The sequence below is a fragment of the Gymnoscopelus braueri genome (assembly GCF_963280865.1).
Source record: "Gymnoscopelus braueri genome assembly, chromosome: 15".
NCBI classification, from domain to species: Eukaryota; Metazoa; Chordata; class Actinopteri; order Myctophiformes; family Myctophidae; genus Gymnoscopelus; species Gymnoscopelus braueri.
This window is the reverse complement of record NC_137620.1, coordinates 11,538,775-11,556,716: the sequence shown is the minus strand read 5'-3', so window position 1 is coordinate 11,556,716 and position 17,942 is coordinate 11,538,775. Positions and strand designations below refer to the sequence as shown.

The following is a 17,942-nucleotide window of genomic DNA, read 5'->3' as shown; positions in this document are numbered from 1 at the left end:
GGAGCAACTTTTCAGGTTGGAAACATTTGATAATGTGTTCATAAACAATGAATCTACACAATACTAAAAAATTAGCCAGTTCCTTGATGGGGATCAACCAACTCAAAAACTAAAGCAGATAGAGGCACTCGGCCCACGGCCTAAACTAAGCTAAATCTATGAAAACAAGTCCAAAAGAAGCAACTATAATAGGCCACATGATCACTTCAAACCTATATATGTCGGCCATTAAACAATGTGCATATTTATATATGTTGGCTATTACCTGTTGTGCACACCCCAACCCCCTCTTGTGTGTTGGCTAGTGAGGCGCGTCTTAGCGAGACCTGACAGAATGGGTTTCATTGCACACATACTGGTTGCGCGCATACTGGTTCTTATCAGTGTGACGTCGTCTGTTAAGGGGTCTATAGGGGATAATGGCTTGCGCAGTCTTCTCTTAAAGGCAATGGCATCTGGCACAGTGATTGGTTTTATTATTGTAACGCCCACATCCCACCGATGCATAATGTAACGGGTAGTGCAGGTGTTTTGCGGGTAAGGCAGGTGTCCCAAAAAAACAACTTTTGCGGGGGAAAGCCCTTTGCCCAGTCCTAAATCCTAAATTGGTGGGTTTAGCCAGTTCGGCCCTTCATAGAGCCCATTATGAATTAACCACTTAAGCCCTATTTCAAATATAGCGAACATCTTTTTTTTTATGTCAAAATTTTTTATACAGCAAAAACATTATGATAAATGAAAAGAAAATGCACATTTGAATATTGAATGTTTTTTAAATGCTTGTACTTTTCAATATGTAACATTTGTTTTATTCCTTTAACTCAGTGCTTCACTGTAGTTGAGAAATATTTGACCAGGAGTAAGCTGTATACTTTGACTCAAGTACTGGATTTCTTTGTCCACCACTGAACATCATTATCATCATCATCATCATCTCTGTTGTGTTGAAGGCCAGTCCATCAGCAGAGAGCATCCAGCAGTGACTCCCTGAGGAGATGCAGGTCCTTGGATCAACTCGTTAAAACTTGCAACCAGTTGCAGCTGTCTGACTTGACCCATTGCAGGTTGGTGCTAGCCTGGGACCAGCCGAATCTGCCAGTGCAAAAAAAAATGCCCTCTGTGATTTGGGTCTGGCACCACTCTGTTGTGAATCCATTTCCTGTTCCCAAAGTCTGGGGTGACCAATCAGGGCCCAGTATTCAAATATGGGAGACTGTAATTAGTAGTTGGTTGTAGGTCTAACCAATTGCGTCCAGAGCCATTCTTTTGATCCCGCCCCTTGGGGAAAAATATCCTCACAAAAGCACCAGACTCATATCCACGCAGTGATATAGTCTGGCCACGTGAGGCTAGGTTGGTGCAGTTTTGGGATTCTGTTGCAAGTGGTTAATATTCTGGTAAACCATCCTGGTCATATTTACCAGGCTAAGTGGTTAACGAGGATGGTTTACCAGACTAAGTTAATAGCCTGGTGGGATGGTTTACGAGGCTAACATACCTGCCAACCTGCACACATTCTGCATACAAACTAAGCAATTCTAGGTCTCGGTACAAAGGTAAAAAATGCCCAATGACAACTACGCAATTTTGGGGGATGGGCGCGGTATAACAATTCAACCAAAAATATGCTACATTCGGCATTTACTCCTCCTATTAAACCCAACTTGCCAAAGGAGTTAAGCTGAGTGCTGGTTAACATTGGATACCGAAATTCGGTTCCAAGTAGGAACCGCATAAGAAATGGGGGGACTGCTCATAAGTCCGACGGCTATTATTCCGACTACGTGGCTTCCGCGTGCGGTTAGGGTTAGAGTTAGGGTTTGGTATAGGGTTAGTAACCGTCGGAATAATGAGCCGTCGGCATATAGACGCGGACCCAGAAATGGCAGGTACCGGGTACCCATCAAAAATATCTAATTTTGGTTTTAGTTTTGCATATCGGTTCCTAGACGTGCTAAAAGCCGTTCAAACAAGGCGTTTAGAAGTCATACACAAACAGCACAATCCGATCGGTAAAACACCGTTGTAGGGACAAGTAGCCATCAGTTGCGTCTCTCTCGGTAACACACCGTCGTATGGAGGAGTATAGAGCTGCTGCTTCTCAAATATGTATGCCAAATATGTTCGGTAACGTTAACGTAGTTTTGTGCATTGTTTGATTGATTGGCCTCTATGAGACCTTCCACGGTGTGTGATAAACAACTAACGTAGCAAATAATTCTATTATTTCAGCGAGCCCCTGTTGCATACCGTAGCCTACAATGTCCGACGAAGACGAGACAGAGAGGGATGACACTACTACTCCTGTCACTAAAAATAATTAATTCCACGCTCCCCAGAAATGTATCCCCAAATACCAAAACTATTGGCTGTGTCTCGCCCCTCAGTGCTGCCTCAGCATGCATTGTCCACTGTGTGCAATTATAATTTTGACATCAGCCACCAAGGGGTTACACGTAATAAGATAAACCTTTAAAGGTTTCATGACATTCAGTTTTACAACACATTAAAAGTCTTTGTCATGGTCCTTCAAATGTGTTTAAAAAGTTTTAACTGAAAATTCCACTCCATGGGGCCATTGCAGGTGTTTTTCTCTCACATTTCTAAAGCCTTTTCAACTGCAATGTCAAAAGTAATCTTTGCCTGCGGGTGTCGCTGTTAAAGGATCAAGGGGCCAATCCCAGATAACTTTTCAGCCTAATTGTAAAAAAAAAAAACCAGACCACAAAAATCCACTGAATGTTCAAAGTTCAGTTTTTTTTGGGTGTAATGGACCCTTTGCTAAACCCCACCCCAAAAGCTATTCTCCAATGCTAGCTTAGCAACCGTTGCTAAGCTGGCCTATGTCTGGCAAGCTTTCGTCACCTGTCATAGCTGTCAATGTTATTTCTTCCGCACACACACAATCATTTGCAACATAATAGCAAGAATAGGAATACCACAATAACGCAATGGTGACTATGAACCAGCAACAGTTTTGTTTCATTGCTCTCTCGTTGTTCACATATGGGAAACAGCGCCCCCTGGCGCGATGACAGAAGCTTCACATTCACTCCCTCAGGGTCAAACCCTATTGGCCCGGTGGGCCTTAAGTTGCTTTCCGGAAGTCCCTCCCCCGAGGCAAGTGGAAGTCATTATATTTGTTCCTTCTGCCAAGCGTGTGAAGGAGCTCCACACTATACGAATCGAGGTTTGCGGGTGTCTACAAGCTCAACAGCGACGGGTCGGATCCCTATCCACTGAGTTCCCCGACCTCTTTCTCCCTCTGCTGTGTTTTCCCGGCGCGGAAAACACCAACACTGAACTACGAACGCTAACCCAGCCACGCTAGCTTCCACTGTTAGCCCAGCTAGCAGCTAGCGGCCTAGTTAGCTCCTCTACCTCGGTGGCCTTTAGCCTAGCTAGCCACCTTTTCTTCCCCATGGCTGGACGAGACCGTCCAGCCGACACCGGGAGACCAGCATGGAGCTTCCCCCGCGACGATGCGGCTCCCGTTCCTGTCACCAGTTTCTGGACGACTGGGACACGCACGAGCGTCACCTGCCTGGGCCTCGCGCATGCTGAGGACGCCGTCTACGATCAGCACCCGCGGTGCTTCGACAGTGCCGGCCTCCACACCTTCGAGCTCAGGAACCGTTTCACCAGGGCCCAAAGGTCCTTCCTACCACCTCGGGCCCTGTACGATAACTACGAGGACGAGTTCGACGGGGACCGCCGCTACTTTTCCTCCCGACGATCAGTGGACCGCGGGCCAGCTGGCCTAGCCGCCAGATGGGAAGACGCACTCGACGGCCCCGCGCGTCGGCAGCAGCCGGCTCTGCACGAGCTCTGGAACCACCGGAGCAGCTCCGTTCATCGTACAGAGAGGGTGGGTCAAGGCCTACCCTACAGGTCCCCCGCTCTCGCTCTCCTACAACGAGGAGACCCTACGAGAGCACCGAGCCCCGCGTAGATCCCCCTTCCATCCCACCTGGGGGCCGCAGCAGCTGCGCCAGGCAGCAAGCAGCCTCTCGCTACTCTTCTCCACCGGAGAGTGTTGCCTCTGCTGGCGATGACGAGGCCGACAACGAGGTTGTCACCTAGTACCAGACCCGTCACTACGACGACGAGGGAGGTAACTACCACGTCGTTGACGAAGTCGAGGGGGACGGGGAGGTCGTCCTGCACGACGCAAACGACGCCATGGACCGTGGCCCTCGGCCCACCTCAAGGGACCCCCCTCCCTGCCACTGTACCTGCGGAGGCTACTGCGGCCCAGCCTGGCAGCGCTCCTCCACCGGCTGAAAAGGGTGAGACCCCACTACTGGAGCTCTACAAAACAGCTACCGTTAGATGCGGCCCCAAGTGGTTGGCCGACGACGCCGAGGAGACCCCCGCTAACCCTTCGGAGTGGCAGGGAGTCGAGTCGGTGGACGAAAAGGTCGCCAAGAAATCCAAGCTTCCCCTGGCTAAGGGTTTCAGTGCAGCCCTCTCCTCGTCGTGGGACTCTCCCCTGGCCCCCGACGCTGACCCGAAAAGACTGAGTTTCAACATCGACTGTGCGGGAGCGAGCGAACTCGGCCTCGTTGTCGTCCCACCCATGGATCGCACCTTGGCCCTTTCGCTTCTCCACAGCCAGCCACGCGGCCAGAAGGCTCCCTCCACGGCGAAGGAGCCTCCTTGTTTAACTAACGAGAAGGACGTCGCCGGCTCCACAGCCACCAGAACGGTTTACAAGGCGTTTGCGTCGGGCGCTAGGGCTCTCAACGCCGCTGTTCTACTGCAAGGGTCCCTGAAAGTGCTCCTGAGCGAGGCAGGAGACGCCGCCACACCTCAGCAGTTAGCAGAAATGAGACGTCTCACACAGGAGATTATCCTGCTTAACAAATACTCCACAGAGTGGACTGGTAGGGGTCTGGGACTGTGTGTGACCCATGAGAGAGCTCGATGGCTCGACCACGTCAGTTTCAAGGGTGCGGATGATAAAAAGAACCTGCTGAACCTCAAAGTGACTGCCGGTAATCTTTTCCAGGGGGGCATGGGCTACTTACAGGACAGCCACGCGGTGCGTAAGGCTCAGGACGAGGCTGCCCTGTCCTGCATTCAGGCTCCAGCCAAACCCCCTCCCCCCAAACCCCAGACCTGTCCTGCGCGGCCGGAGAGAGGCAGGCCACCGACCCGACAGGACGCTCCGTCTCGCCAGACCCATTCTTTCTCCGCCCCGCCCGCCTCCAGAGGCGAACAGCGAGACCGGAGGGAGGACGACCGCCCACGCCCCCCACCCAACAAACCCCACCAGAGAGGCGCCTACAGGGGTGCTCGCAGCTCCAAGTGGGGTAAATGACACTGTCAATCCCTGCCAGGAGAGCAGGGACGTTTTCTCCCCCGGTTCCCTCTCCCCCCAGATGGGGGATTTGCATCTGGATCTAGTGGCCTCGGGCCTCAGTCCCAGGACGACGAGGAAGAGGAGGAGATCCTCTCCGGAGCTTACGGTGGCGACAGAGAATTGCGCCCCAGGCCCCGAGTTTCACAAAACACATACACAGATCAAAGTACACGATTACTTGAATGTGCATGCAGTTGTGTCCCGTGCTGTTATTGTTGCCAATGTTTCTTATATGACAATAAATGCGTGTGCAATAAAAAACAACAAAAAATTGCAACAGACAGCCGAAATGAAAATGAGCCAGCGACCACTACGGACCCCCTTCGGGGGGCCCATGGTGGTCGCTGGACAGAACGTGGGCTTTGTGGCGGGCCAAAACCGTCACTTTCTACATGGGTCACGCCAAAATGTTCCTTGGTCCACCGGGAGGCGCCACAAGGTAAAAATAAGCCAAAGTGTTGTGGGGACGGGGGGGCAGCCAAAATGGCCGCCTCCACTCGGCGACACGTGTCGCCAATCAAAATGGCTGCCGCTGCTTGCAGACACAATCTGTTGTCAATGCTGTCCGTTGTCGAGCGATGCAAAGAATGCAACCCCAACCCCTGGGTGCTTCGTACGATAGCACGGGGGTACAGACTGCAATTTTCCACCAAACCACCCATGTCCAACAAAGTACTGTTGTCACGAGCGAGTGGTCAAGCGGCGGTGACGTTGCGGGAGGAGATAGCCTCCCTATTACGCAAGAACGCCATGCGGGAAGTGTTACCAGGAGAAAGCCGACTCGGTTTCTACTCGAGATACTTCCTGGTCAAGAAGAAAGGAGGGGGGTTAAAACTTTTCAGTTCAAAATGTTGACGGCAGCGGCGTTGCTACGCTCAGTCCGCCAGGGCGACTGGTGGAGCTCGATAGATCTCAAGGACGCCTATTTCCACGTCCCTATTTACCCGCCGCACAGGAAATTCCTGCGTTTCGAGTTCGAGGGTCGGGTGTACGAGTACCTGGTCCTCCCGTTCGGAATGTCGTTGAGTCCCAGGGTGTTCGTGAAATGCACTCAGGCAGCGATAGCTCCTCTGAGGCAGAGGGGCATTCGCATCGCGAGTTACATAGACGATTGGCTGTTGACTGCGGATTCACGTCAGGAGGCATGTCATCACACCAATTTGGTGGTGGCCTACCTAACCTCCCTGTTTTTCACGCTGAACTTCGAGAAGTGCGTGCTCACCCCCTCCCATCACGCTACTTTTATAGGTATCGCGCTGGACGCGGTCGCGCTCAGGGCTCGTCTGTCTCAGGAGAGGATAGATTCCTTCCTGAAATGTCTGGCCATGTTTCAACTGGGACGCAAGGTCCAGTACAAAACCTGCATGAGGGCAGCGGGGCTCATGGCATCGGCCATTTTCTTAGTACGCCTGGGCAGGCTACACATGCAGCCTTTTCAGAGATGGATGGGCTCCCTCGGGATTTTCGTCGTGTGACGGTGTCCGCGGCGTGCATGCAGTCCCTTCAACAATGGAAAGTAGCGTCTTTCCTGTCGGAGGGCGTCCCAATGGGGAGGATCATTTCAAGGAAGATGATTACCACCGATGCCAGTCTGACAGGTTGGGGCGCCACCTTCCAGGGCCGGATGGCCAGGGGTCTGTGGGACCGCAGTATGAGGAAGGCCCACATTAACTACTTGGAGTTGATGGCGGTTTTTCTGGCAGTGAAGCACTTCAGGTCCTACATCAGTGGATGTCACGTTCTGGTCAGGACGGACAATACCACGACCATGGCCTACATCAACAAACAAGGAGGTCTGCGATCTCCTACTTTGGATGGTCTGGCGCGGTTGGTACTGTGGTCGATACTGTGGTGCGACACGCACCTGGAATCAATAAGCGCCTCGCATGTACCTGGACATCTGAACAGGGGAGCCGATCTTCTGTCCAGGGGCAGGACTCATTATTCGGATTGGTCTCTGCATCCCGGGGTCGCGGCCCAGATCTGGGCCAGGTTCGGACGGCCCCAGGTAGACCTCTTTGCCTCAGAAGAGAACGCGAAATGCTCACTATTCTTCTCAATGAAGGGACAGCCCCCACTCGGCCTGGACGCTCTGGCGCACGAGTGGCCGGGGGGGCTGCTTTATGCGTTCCCGCCACTGGAGCTGATCCACCCCACTCTGGAACGGATCAGGCTCCGAGGTCTGACAGTGCTGCTGGTGGCCCCAGCGTGGGGCTCGTGGAGGTCGGAAATAGCTCCTCTCCTCTACGAGCAGCCTTGGCCCCTCCCGCTGCGCGCCGATCTGCTACAGCAGGCGGGGGGCGAGATCGTCCATCCCAGACCCGCAGACCTAAAAATGTCAGTCTGGCCCGTGAGAGGGAAAATTTGACTGCGACTGGACTTCCACCTAGAGTGGTAGCTACTATTCAGGCCGCTAGGGCACACTCCACTAGGACCGCTTATGGGGCAAAGTGGGGTGTGTTCGAGGAGTGGTATCTGGGACGGTCTCCGGTTGTGGTCCCGTTCCAGGCATCAGTAGCAGACATCCTGATTTTCCTACAGGATAGGTTTGATCTGGGAAATGCTTTCTCCACGATCAAAGTGTATCTGGCGGCCATCTCAGCCAGCCATGTCGGCTTCGATGGGAAAACCGCAGGAAAACAGCCCCTTGTGTGCCAGTTCATGAAGGGCGCGTTGCGTGAACATCCTGTCTCGAGGTCCTTGTTTCCCACGTGGGACTTGGTCCTGGTGCTTGACTCACTCTCTCGTCCTCCTTTTGAACCATTGGAGACGGTGGAACCAAAGTTCCTCGCGCTCAAGACGGTACTCTTGGTTGCGCTGACAACAACGAAACGGGTCAGCGATATACATGCCCTCTCGGTGGTTCCGGAGTGCATGAGGTTCGCTGGTGATGACAGTAGGGTTGTTCTCAAATCTAATCTTACGCCAACTGAGTTGATGGCTTTTCACCCGCCTCTGTTTGCCTCAGAGGAGGATCGGAGGCTGAGCCCTGCGGCTGTATGTCCTGCGGCTGTATGTCCGGCGGACTGCAGCCCAGGACCGACCCAGCCAGTTGTTCGTTTCTTTGGGCCCCGGACCAGGGGGGAAGGCAGTGACTAAGTCTACGCTTTCCCGTTAGATTGTGGAGGCTATTCGCCTGGCGTACACTAGTAGGGGAGCTCCAGTGCCTGACGGCCTGAGAGCACACTCTACTAGGGGTGTATCGACGTCCTGGGCCCTCTTCAGAGGTGTGTCTATTCAGGACGTCTGTACAGCAGCGAGTTGGGCGTCTCCATCGACTTTCGCGGCTTTCTACAGCCTGGATGTGGCGGCGTCTTCCATGGCGCACGCAGTCTTGGGTGTAGCTTCCACCCAAAGGTGGGTGGGTGCATAGAACGGCTGTAGGATCTGTTCATGCCCCTGTATCTTAGTGTATGATAGGCCAACGTCTGGGCCTTAGATTAATAAGGCGGACTTCGGTCTGTCAGGGCCCCCCACTATATTAGACAGGCTGTGCCTGCTTTTTAGTTTATAAGGCAGACTTCGGTCTGTCAGGGCCCCACTTTTCTCCTATTCCTTGCCTCAGACCCGGTGGGTATGATGGCGGGGTGGGGGGGGGGGCCTGGCGCCCGGGGGCTGGGGCAGCTGGTTGTGGTATCTCGATTGTAGATACATTCCGGGGGTTTATATCTCCCATATGTGAACAACGAGAGAGCAATGAAACAAAACTATGGGTTACTTCCGTAACCCCGGTTTTGTAAATTGCGAACGAGTTGTTCACAAAAAACACCCTTCTTTTTGCTTGGCAAAAGGAAGCTGGTGTGTAAGAGAATGACTTCCACTTGCCGGGTCCTTTTATGCCCTCGGGGGAGGGACTTCCGGACAGCGACTGAAGGCCCACCGGGCCAATAGGGTTTGACCCTGAGGGAGTGAATGCGAAGCTTCTGTCATCGCGCCAGGGGGCGCTGTTTCCCATATGTGAACAACTCGTTCGCAATTTACAAAACCGGGGTTACGACCCTGAGGGAGTGAATGCGAAGCTTCTGTCATCGCGCCAGGGGGCGCTGTTTCCCATATGTGAACAACTCGTTCGCAATTTACAAAACCGGGGTTACGGAAGTAACCCATAGATTCCACGTACCAAAAACCGTTGGAGGGTGCTTTTCCCAAGCTGAAATCTGCGCTTAAACTGCAAGGTTGCATGGCTGTGTTGTTGAACACATACACAGCTTAACGTCGGGAAAGTTACACGACTCACTCGGTCAGGTGGTGTCAATAATACTAATCACCATAATCATAACAAAATTCAGAATCACAGCGCTGCTTGTTTTGGATTGCGCTCTCAAAAGTAGTTGGATGACCTATACTCGTTATTTCTGCTAGTTTAATCAAATATGCAAATTATCTCATTAACTATGCACGATTCAAAAATGTCCCAAGCAGAATTAGATTCTACGTGAAAAATCATATTAGGAACAACTGAGAGAAGTTAGATACACCCGTTAATCAGGTTGTTATAGCTTTTGCCCTGTCTATATGGACACATTTTTGCTACATCGATGCGGAGAAAAAACACAATGCTTGATTTTAGCCGAAGGGAAGCAATGTGGTCACAAGGATAGCTGGGAAAAGCACAACAAACTTGAAGAGACACAAGTGTTCGGTTCACCACAAATAAATCGAGGTAACAAAAGGTTTGGACTGGTGGTTGTTAACAACGTAACATTAAACGTGGTGTTGCGTGTCGGCTTAATGTTCCTATCCTGCTTGTTTGTCACGGTGGGTCACATTTTTATAATGACACATTATTTTAGCTGGGTTATACCTTCTCATAGTTCTACTTGAATGTTGACAAGAAAAAATAATCCCGCTAGCGTTTGAGTAGCGCGAGCTGGAAAAACATAAACAAAAAACACATGTGTAGCGAACGTGTATATAAGGATAAATATACCAAGGATTAGTCTGTGACGTCACTGCTAAAATACCAAGGATGCATCAGTGACGTCACGATCATATTGATAATTGAAAATCTGCTATTTTCACAATAGAGTGAAACTAAACGTAATGCATCAACTCCTACATTCCAAGTGCTTATCAGGGTGGGGGGTCCCGAGTTCAAATATGATTATTTTGGGAGATCGCAGCCTGAAAGGGTTGAGAACCACTGGGTTAGATCACTGTTTCCTAAACAGTGATTTGTGGGTCATGGACACATTTTTACGCGTCACAAGGAAAGATCCATTTTTTCTGTTTCCTACAATATGTTATTATATTATTATTTAAAAAGAGTTCCCACCCAAAAATCTAAAATCTTCATCAATAAAAAAACTAAAATCAAAGATTTCTCAAAATAATTTCATTAATAAATAAAAAAATCTAAGAAATTCCATCAATTCATTTTAAAAAAAAAACGCAGTGACAATCTACAAGCCTGGGACGCGTTGTGAGCTTGCAGATCGTCATACCTGCCAACATTAGACTGTGAGGAGTTACAATTATTATTATTATTATTATTATTATTATTATTATTATTATTATTATTATTATTATTATTACAACATGCATCCACTAACTTATTTACTTAATATGGCAATTGGCAAATGATATGCTAGATTGATTCTAAATAACACTTTACTTCCTGAATGAAACCAAAACAGACCATAGTGCTATGGTTACCACAATGAACAGATCTACAGATCTACATCTTGTCGCAATTCGACATGGTGTGAGCTTGTAGATCTGTTTTTTGGTTTTTTTTTTAGAAGCAGTGCATTCTGGGCTGTGAGTAGTGCTGCCATATATGCTTATTATCCCAAGTGAAAAAATAATGAATTTTTTTGTGCTAAAGTATACTTTTAGCACAATAAGTATGTTAATTGTCAATTTGAACTTTTGTCAAAGCATACTAACAGTGCATTTTTTGCCAAAATATATTTAGCAAATATAATCAGAGTGCATTCAAAAATATATTTCTACAATGCACTTAAATGTCAACATTAATTAATTTGTCATTTAGCACATTTGTTAAAAGTGTACTAAACAAAAAATATATATTTAATTAAATAAAAATTTACTTTTCAAAAGTCTATTCATATAATGTTTAATTTTTGTTTAACTTAAGTACATTTAATGTTAAATATATTTAAAATTATTATATTTTAAGAGCTTTTATAGTATATTCATAGCAAATTATCCTCAATATGCACTTAATTTAAGATATACTATAATATGCTTAATAAAAGTATACTTTTCACAAAAAATATTTAAAATATGTTCAAGTATATATTTTTGTAAGTATGTTAATGCCTATTTTATTGAAGTTTCACTTAAGTACTACTTTGTAAAAGTACAATTTTCATCAGTGTATTTATAGTATAAGGCTGAAAAAATATACTGAAAAAGGTATTATACTTAAGTTTGCTTTAGTATACTTTATAAGTATACTATTTATGAATATGTTCCCGGATGCTATTAGTAATATACTTCTTAACATTATACTTGTAATATACTTGTTTTAAAGTGCATTCAATATGTATTTATACAAAGCACATTAAATACTAACATAAATTAATTTGTAATTTAGCATTTAAAAAAAAAAAGTTTACTAATGTGCTTTGTAGAAAATACATTTTGAATGCACTTTAAAACAAGTATATTACAAGTATAATTTTAAGAAGTACATTACTCCTGGATGCTATTAGTAATATACTTCTTAACATTCCTTACATTAACTGGAATTTTAATTAGCCTAATTAACAATGTTTGTTGATTGTTTAATAATAATAATAATAATAAATTATTGTTATGTATGAAATTGATACATGATTATTTATTCCTTCGTGGATTTTGTTCACTTTTATATAGGCTACTGTAGGCTACAGTTTTTTTTAAATATATCATGTGCTGTGGGCACCTGGCTGAAATTCACCATGAGCATGCATCCTCTCCAGCAAAGTTGTTCACTGCATACCAGAATACACGTGAATACACATAAATACCAGTTACCAGCTTAAACCAGCCTCGACTGGTCTAAGCTGTTTTTTTCTGCAGGTCCATTTACAGCTACACAAATGTTCAGATTTCAAATATAAAGTGCTTACCTCATGGCCCACGGATGTTACAAGTCTGTTCGGGTAACCCATATTTTCCGTATTGTTCAATAAAATTTAAAATTTTAATCCGATCGGTGGCCATTTTTTCTTCCGTATTTTCTCCATGCTTTCAACTACGTGACACTATCGGTTGGGAGGTGTATTGCACTCTGATACATTATAACTATATGAGAAAATGGCCACCGATCGGATTAAAATGCTTTTTATTGAACAATACAGAAGATACGGGTACTTATACCCACCCGAAGTGAATTGTAACATCCGTGGCCATGGGGTAAGCACTTTATATTTGAAATCCGAACGTTTATGTAGATGTACAGGCTGTAAATGGAGAAAGTGCAAAAAACTGGTTAAAGTTTTGCATGACCGTCATGTCATATGTAGCTTGCTGCTATAAATCTAGTAGCAGCAAGCAAACTATAGTAACTTGTAAACAACCCAGTGTGCAGACTGTGCACAAAACACCTGGGCAGCTATACATGGATGCAAACAAGTAATCTTTAGGTGACACATTCACCGTTTCCAAAATAACATACACAAACAAGCCATTTGGGTTTCTTGTTTTTTGTAATCCTTTTTAGCTGACCTTGTATTGGAACTGTATCATGTGCTTTGTTTCTGCAAACTTCTAAATACAGTATGCAATCAATCAATCAATCAATCAATCAATCAATCAATCAATCAATCAATCAATCAATCAATCACACTACTAGTAGTGAATGATTTGTGAGTACTTTATATTTACCCTGGTATCTGTCACCTTTTTCATTCTCTATGACAACCACTTACTGGTAAACTTGACCTGAATTGTACTTAGTTGGACTGATTTTTCCTTCTACTCCAAATCTCTTTGCCAGAAATAGCCGATCTACAAGCTGTACGGCTTATGTTTTCCCCTTAGAATATAGATGCTGGGGTTCAAGTCCATGAGGCACTTTATTTAATTATATTTTATTTTTTTTATCTGAGATGTATTTTATTTATTTTAATGCAAGTATTGGTGTGTCTGTGAATTGTTATGGTTTAAAATAAATATCGTCGGTGTCCAGCAGGGACCAGCTAAATCCATTTTCATTTTTATTGCTATCGAACCCCCTTTACATCTGTGTAAAAATGTTTTTAATAATAACCTATGAAAAGTATTAAAAAGCGCCTCTGACGAAAACTCCCAAATCCATTGGACCCTCAAACTGTCCGTCAAAAACAAACAACTCCCCCCTCCTCTCAAGCTCTCCACTGCTGCATGACGCAGCTAGCCTAGTGCACACACAGAGAAGCTCTGCTCTGTCTGCTGCGCGACGGAAGATAAACAAAGGCAGGATTCTCCCCTGTCTAAGGTAAGCTCAATGTTTATAATTAAGTCTGTTAAAAGTAACATATAGCACTGACGCTAATGTTATGAAAACAATTAATTATATTTCTAAAATCTATAGTAGGCTACTGTTTTCTGAGGAAAGCAATGCAACAACAAATTAGTTCACAGCATTTCTCTCTGTTCTAGCTAGTTCTACTAAAACTCCAACTCCGTGAGCCCCTCTTTGAAAAAAATATTGTAATATTTTAAAGTCCTGCTCATTATTGTAGTCCTATATAAGCAGTGTCATGAAGTATCAGGGCATTAATTAATAAGTCATGCAAATGTTGACCATTATTGTAATAGTAATATAGCTGTTAGCTGACTGAGGAGTCTTAGTTAACAAGCTATATAACAATAACTTATCAGACTGTTATTGCCTATCATTCAATAAGTTGTTCATCAGCAGTTTGTATTTTTTTTTTTTTTTTTTTTTTACAGTATGTCCCTGCTGGAGGAAATGTGTGGCTGTGCAATGGTCCAGGTGGTGTATGGGAAGGCATGGGGAATGGACTGGGCAAGCTCAGAGGATGAGGAGACAGAACTGTTTCTCTCTAGAAGTGTAGAGGGAGAGGAACTTAAAGTGGTCCCAGGTATAATACTGAATAATGGGTTCAGGATTGATGAGTTGTATTGACATTGACATCACAATGTATGAGTGTTGAGTGAATAGATGTACACACACACACACACACACACACACACACACACACACACACACACACACACACACACACACACACACACACACACACTGTTTTTGTTGTGTTTTTAGATTCCCATCATGTGGCTGAGGAAGACACAGCTGGAGGAAGAAAGCGCAAGAAAGAAGGAAAGAAGATTGTTCAGAAAAGGAGAAGAATGATGGGACAGTCCTACATTAGCAAGAGGAAGGGAGAAGAGGTTCAAGAGCTCAAGGAGATCATGCCAAAACACTTTCACTGTCACGGTCCGCTCCTCGGGCCGTGGACTTTGACTTTATTATTTAGACCTTGAATGCCCTTATATGGTCATGGACACTTTGGGCCGGTTAGGCCGACTTATTATTTATACCTTGAAGATGCCCTTATATGGTTACGGACACTTTAGGCCGGTTAGGCCTAAAGTGCATTTTGTATGTTCTGCATTTGTATAATTGTATCTGTCATTCTGTTGCTGCCTTTTGCATTGGTGTTCTGTGCTTTTGCTTTGTAGTATTGTTTCCTGTCTGCCTTGTTTACTGTTTCCTGTCTTGTCTCTCTTACCCTTGATTAGTTATGTTCTCCACCTGTGTCCTGTTGTGCCCCAGCCAATCACAGTGTTGATTGTAGTTTGTGTTCACCTGCGTCCTGTTAATCCCCTGTCTATTTAAACCCTGTGTTTGCAATTTGTCCTTGTTGGTCCGTAGACCCATGTCACGTGTGTCTGAGTTGTTGCTTGATGCCTACTTCAGTTTATCTGCTGGTTATTGGAAACCCTGTTTGTTAAATAAACCTTTTGATTTGAACATTCTTGCCTACCTCGTCTGCTTTTGGGGCCTACCCGTTACGCACCCTGACATTCACAGCTTTTATGACAATCTAAAGCACTAAGAAACACATGCAACACACAACACACAACAGTGTGATAATAAAATGTTGATGGATAGGTAAATGCAACTGTGGTTGTTATTGTTAGTGCAGTGTGCTACAGATTCTATTTTTCATGAATGTAGTTTTTTTAATATGCCATTTATGTATTGTTGGTGTGCCATGATTGCTTTTGTTAAATACATGATTGAGTATTGAGGCAGAATTGTTTGTTGCACTCAACTGTAGAAGAACAATAGTGGTAACAGTTAGATCCATGGTTGTTTACAATGCCTGTTCAAATAAAAGTTGTTTAAGTACAGTATTCAGCTTGATCTATACTTAGTATATAAGTATATGAGGATGGCGCTCACCATAAATAGCTGATCTCCAAGCTCACAATGCGTTGTGATGTGTTGTGAGCTTTGAGATCCATTGCCAGCTGTTAACAATGATGGACAAAACCTCCTAACTCCACTTGCGCTGAATTTGTGTTCGGACAAAACTCCTACCTCCACTTGAGCTGGATTTGGGTAAAGTGGTGATAATACACATGCAAGTATCTGATAATATATAAAGTCACAATACCAAGTTTGATGAGGCAGTTTGCTTTGTTTTAAAAATATAAGGTTTTCTTAATTTTCTGAAAAATTGATATTTTGTTTTTCATTTCCTGAACAATTACCATTTTGGATTTAGCTGGTTCCTGCCGGACAGCAGAGATATACAAGTTCAGTCAGAACATGTTCCATGTCTGGATGTATTCCTTAAAATTGTGTTTTTCATCAAAAGGATGAGAGGAAATGCTATGTGAAATATTTTTAGATTAGATGGAAATGTTCTATATCTGCTGACAAAAAAAAGTAAAGGGCTAATATAATTGCCATGACAAAAACTTGAATAAAATGTCAACAGTTTGTCGACTAAAACTAGACAAATAAAAATATGTTTTCTTGGACTAAGATAAAGACTAAAATGCTCGACTTTTAGTCGACTAAAACTAGACTAAATTAAAAAAGGATGAGTTTGACTAAATGTGATAAAAACTAACAACCGTCATTGAAACTGGACTAAGACTGAGACTAACAAAATAGCTGATGAAATCAACACTGCCTCAAAGGCACCAAAAAGCGTGATCACATCTCTCATCTGTCCCGGCCTCATTCCATTGGCTCCCTGTCAAATTTAGAATTGACATGAAAATGTTGTTAACTGCTTTTATATCCCTCGATGGGCTGGCCTCCCCTTCATCTGACTGAACATATTCAGCGCCATAACCGAGTCAGAGCTTTAAGGTCAGCTGACCTTTTAAGTTGATCGCACCCTGTTTGATCAACTTGATTGTATTTGATCGTATTGTTTTGTTGTATTGCTTTTAACCTGTGCAGCACTTTGGTCGACTATGGTCGTTTTTAAATGTGGTATATAAATACAGTTTGATTTGATTTAGCAGATCAAACATTGTGTCAACTCTGGATATTTTTAACGCTTTGATCCACTTTGTACAAGAACAAAAAAACAGTGACTGTGAGCATCATAGCTTATAAACTGAAAGAACAACATCTCGTTCTTAGATTCGAGCATAGTTATAGTTCAGGTAGGCACGGCAGGCAGGTGGTGCTCAGCCTAACCCCCCCCCCCCCCCACACACACACTCTCATTGGCTAACAAGTTAATATATACATAGCTCTAATCGGAACCTCTCCCTCCGCTGTATAGTTCCGAGATTAAGTTCCAGTTTCCTACATAGGGTGCCGGCAGGTGACAAATATTGCAACTATGTATGATTCTTACCTTTTTCCACACATTGTATCCAAAAAGTAGAGGTCAGTCAACCTGCCCTCAGCTGTTTTAAATTTTAGTGGCCAAGAAAATTTTACCCACGGGTCAGCCTGTGGGAGCAGCTGTCTTTGATGTGCTTAAATCATTTGAGAAGTTACAAAGAAAACTACTGCAATGCAGGGTGCTTTGAGCACGGGCACAAGGTTATCTGTATTTAGATTAGGCTATTTTGATGACCCCCCCGACCCCACCTCCCGCCATTTTACACCATACCCATCCTTTGATAAATAACGAACGATCCCTAACCCTAATAAACTAAATATCCTTCATCATCTCTTTCTACCAGAGTTCATGAGCAGAGACCAGAGTCTCCTGTACCCAGCTGTAACTGCATGATGAGTAACTGGTCCATGGGTCATCCTCATAACTTCAAAGATGGACACCACTCTACTGACCAGAGGTCAGAATGAAAACACCACATTTAGTTGTTATCAAACTCTATTGAGCAGAGGTCATGAGGTAAAACCATAATCCTAATAAACTAAATATCCTTCATCATCTCTTTCTACCAGGGTTCATGAGCAGAGCCCATCTCCTGCAACCAGTTATAACTACATGAGGAGTGACTCATCCATAGATCTACCTTATAACTTCAAAGGTGGACACCACTCTACCGACCACAGGTCAGAGTGTAAAACAGACAGTAAACACCACATTTAGACTCAGATTTCCAGAAATCTTAACCCTGAGGGATATCGTGTTAATTTATAACATACATGTTTTCTGGGGTGCTGAATCTAAAT

General features: G+C 45.0%; 1 protein-coding gene across 2 annotated transcripts in view; it reads left to right on the top strand.

The window, feature by feature from the left end:
• LOC308101285 (uncharacterized protein) overlaps nt 1–17,942 on the top strand; it is a 39,592-nt gene that overhangs the window by 9,498 nt on the left and 12,152 nt on the right. For both annotated transcript variants that reach the window (XM_080450702.1, XM_080450701.1), the window contains exons 3-5: nt 951–1,064; nt 17,486–17,599; nt 17,712–17,822. In XM_080450702.1, coding sequence (XP_080306828.1) covers nt 951–1,064; nt 17,486–17,599; nt 17,712–17,822 — 339 coding nt within the window. The remainder of the gene's footprint in view (nt 1–950; nt 1,065–17,485; nt 17,600–17,711; nt 17,823–17,942) is intronic.